Source organism: Tenrec ecaudatus, chromosome 4 (assembly GCF_050624435.1).
Source record: "Tenrec ecaudatus isolate mTenEca1 chromosome 4, mTenEca1.hap1, whole genome shotgun sequence".
NCBI classification, from domain to species: Eukaryota; Metazoa; Chordata; class Mammalia; order Afrosoricida; family Tenrecidae; genus Tenrec; species Tenrec ecaudatus.
This window is the reverse complement of record NC_134533.1, coordinates 66055544-66058491: the sequence shown is the minus strand read 5'-3', so window position 1 is coordinate 66058491 and position 2948 is coordinate 66055544. Positions and strand designations below refer to the sequence as shown.

General features: G+C 38.1%; 1 protein-coding gene across 1 annotated transcript; it reads right to left on the bottom strand.

Annotated features, from left to right (window-relative positions):
• Nucleotides 1-1220: 1220 nt before the first annotated feature.
• On the bottom strand, nt 1221-2177 carry LOC142446792 (olfactory receptor 52H1-like). The gene has a single exon (XM_075548531.1). It carries the CDS (start codon nt 2163-2165, stop codon nt 1221-1223), a length of 945 nt encoding a protein of 314 aa, XP_075404646.1. The 5' UTR covers nt 2166-2177.
• Nucleotides 2178-2948: the final 771 nt, after the last annotated feature.

Here is a 2948-nt window from a genome sequence, read left to right as displayed (position 1 = left end):
TGAAGTAATTATATAAATTGATGTCCTACAGAAAAAAGTAGTACTATCAATTGAAACTTCAGTTTCTGAGCCAAGTAGGCAGGATACAAACAGCCAAATAAAAAAATGTCATGACCTACAATGATGTGTAAATAAGTCACCAGGATGAATAAACTTGTAAAAACTAATTCAGAATACTTGGAAGTATCTTTATAATTAAACAGTGATATTTAATAGTTCATTGTTTTCATTTGATTGTTTTATATTCTCTTTTAAGTAGCGAGGAAGGGCAAGTAGTTCCAGTCTCTAGAATAAAAAAATGTCATTTGGCTCTCTTATATTTAGAGAAAAGATTAGATTTGTTAAGGACAGGGCTGTCTATTCCCATAAAGAATTACAGTCTTGAAAACTCACAGGGGCAGTTCTATCCTATAGAGTCAATATAAAATGGAATCTACTCAGTGGCAGTGAGTTGAGAGTGAGATAGTTTTACTTAGATCCATAATCAAATTTTCATGGAAGAGGTGATAAACAAATAATAATCATCACTTTGATGACATTGATTGTGGTCCATCTGTTTCACAAGACCTCTTTAAAATGTTAAAAAGCAAAGTTGTCACTTTGAGGACTGAGTTTCACTTAGTAAAAATGATGCTACTTTCAATCGCCTCATGAACATGTGAAAGTTAGACAATAAATAAAAATATTTTTAAATGATGCATTTGAATTATGGTGTTGGTCAAGGTTATGGAAAGTACAATCAACTGTTAATTGAATAAACATATCTGTTTTTGAGGGAATACAGCCAAAACGAATACTTTCTAGAAGCAAGAATGGAAAGACTTGTCTCACATATTTTTGGACATAATATCAGGAGAGATCAGTCCTTGGATAAACATGACCTTTGAAGAGGTAGATTGGCAGATGGTTACAACAATGAACTCCATCATCACACATTTGTGATGATGGTACAGGACTGAGCACTGGTTCATTCTGTCGTGCATATGATCCCTGTTCATTTGGGCCATCTAGGTGGCATCTATCAAAATTAAGCACACACTTAGAGCTCATTTTCCTATATCAAGAATTACTAATTATATAACTGCCTAAACTAACAAGAAAAGAAAATTCAATAAGGAATTTTCTCATTTTCCTTTTCTTGGGATCCATTGCTTATAGACTCACCCTTGACCTAAATGGTCCTAGGAGCATGCCCTTCTCCAAACTTCTGGTGAGTGTCACTAGGCTCTCTTGGGGAAGAGAAGAAGGATAACTCTGTCCCGGATCTGTTTGGTCTTGACTCCATAAACAATAGGGTTGAGTGCAGGTGGGATGATTACATACAGGTTGGCAAACATAATGTGAAAGGTACGAGGAACATTATGTCCAAAGCGATGGGCAAGGATGGAGAAGAATGCTGGGATATAGAACATAAGGATGACACAGACATGAGAGCCACAGGTGCCCAGGGCCTTCTGGCGGGCATCTCGAGAGGGAAGACGAAAGACAGCCGAGAGGATGAGAGTGTAGGACACAGCAATTAGGACAACATCCATAATGACCGTCATCATGGGCACACAAAATCCATACCAAATATTGATGGAAATATCAGCACAGGCAAGGCGGGCAACACCTATGTGTTCACAGTATGTGTGGGGAATGATATGTGTCCTACAGAAGGGTAAACGATTCACAAGGAAAACACATGGAACCAACACGCAGAAACTTCTAAAGGAGCTTCCCAGAGCAATTTTGATAATGGTCCTGGAAGTCAGAATCATAGTGTATCTCAGGGGGGAGCAGATGGCCACATAGCGGTCAAATGCCATGGCCAACAATATAGCAGAGTCCAGGACAAAGCTGTAATGCACAAAGAATAACTGAGTGAGACATCCAGGAAAACTGATTTCCTGGGGACCAAGCCAAAAAATGGTCAGGGTTTTGGGGGCGCATGTGGTAGATAATATGAGGTCAGTAATGGCCAGCATGGAAAGGAAAAAGAACATAGGTGCATGAAGACTGCGCTCCACTGCAATAAGGTAGAGAAGGATACTATTGCCCACAAAGGCCACAAGATAGACAAAGCAGAAAGGGATGCTGATCCAGATATGATACTGTTCTAGTCCAGGGATGCCCAAAAGGGTGAAGGCTCCTGCATTGTTTCTGCTCAGGTTGTACATGGCCATTGAGGTTGGATTGAATAAATTCTGTTCCTAAAAACAAAATTGCATAAAAGAAACATTAGACAATTGTACAGTAATTACTGCCTTATGCTCAACAATCCCTCCTTGGGCTCTTCTCTTCCCTATATATCATGAAAGAGCTTCCCATTCCTATCCTGAGCAGTGCTTATGTCTTCAACCAACCCTTCCTAGACTCCCTGTACCTGACACCAGTTCTCAGCTTTTTTCTCTGGTCTTCCTAGAACAGTATTGACCCTTTGGCAATTTTAATGATTGAGTCATCCCAGAGACAACTTAATTTTTTGGTATATACATCATGTAAGTGTAGAGGAAATAGTCTAATCACATGATGAAATATGAAGAAACTAAAACAAAGTGACACAAAAAATGGAAAGCGAGAAGATAGCAGATACTTACATGCTCTTAAACCTTAAACAAAAAATATCTCCAGAAGTCTTCTTAAAATAAAGCAGTAGTTTAGAAAAACTTGTAAAACTTGTAAAGACGGTCTGTTGTGTTCCTTAAAGGGCTGTCTGTATGGGGTCAAATTGAAACCATAACCTGGGAGAGTAGGTAAGAAACTGCAGGGCATTACATTTATGTTAATGAGCAAGCAACATCTAGGAAAAAGAGTGAGAATGTAATCAGTGTCATCAAGTTTTACATAAAGATATTGTTGAAACAAATATAATCTATAAGTGGTACCCAAAAAGCCCAGACTTTTTTTTTCAAAGCTATGTATTTAAAATTTATTTACAAAACAACCTTATCACCTTCAAAGTACTC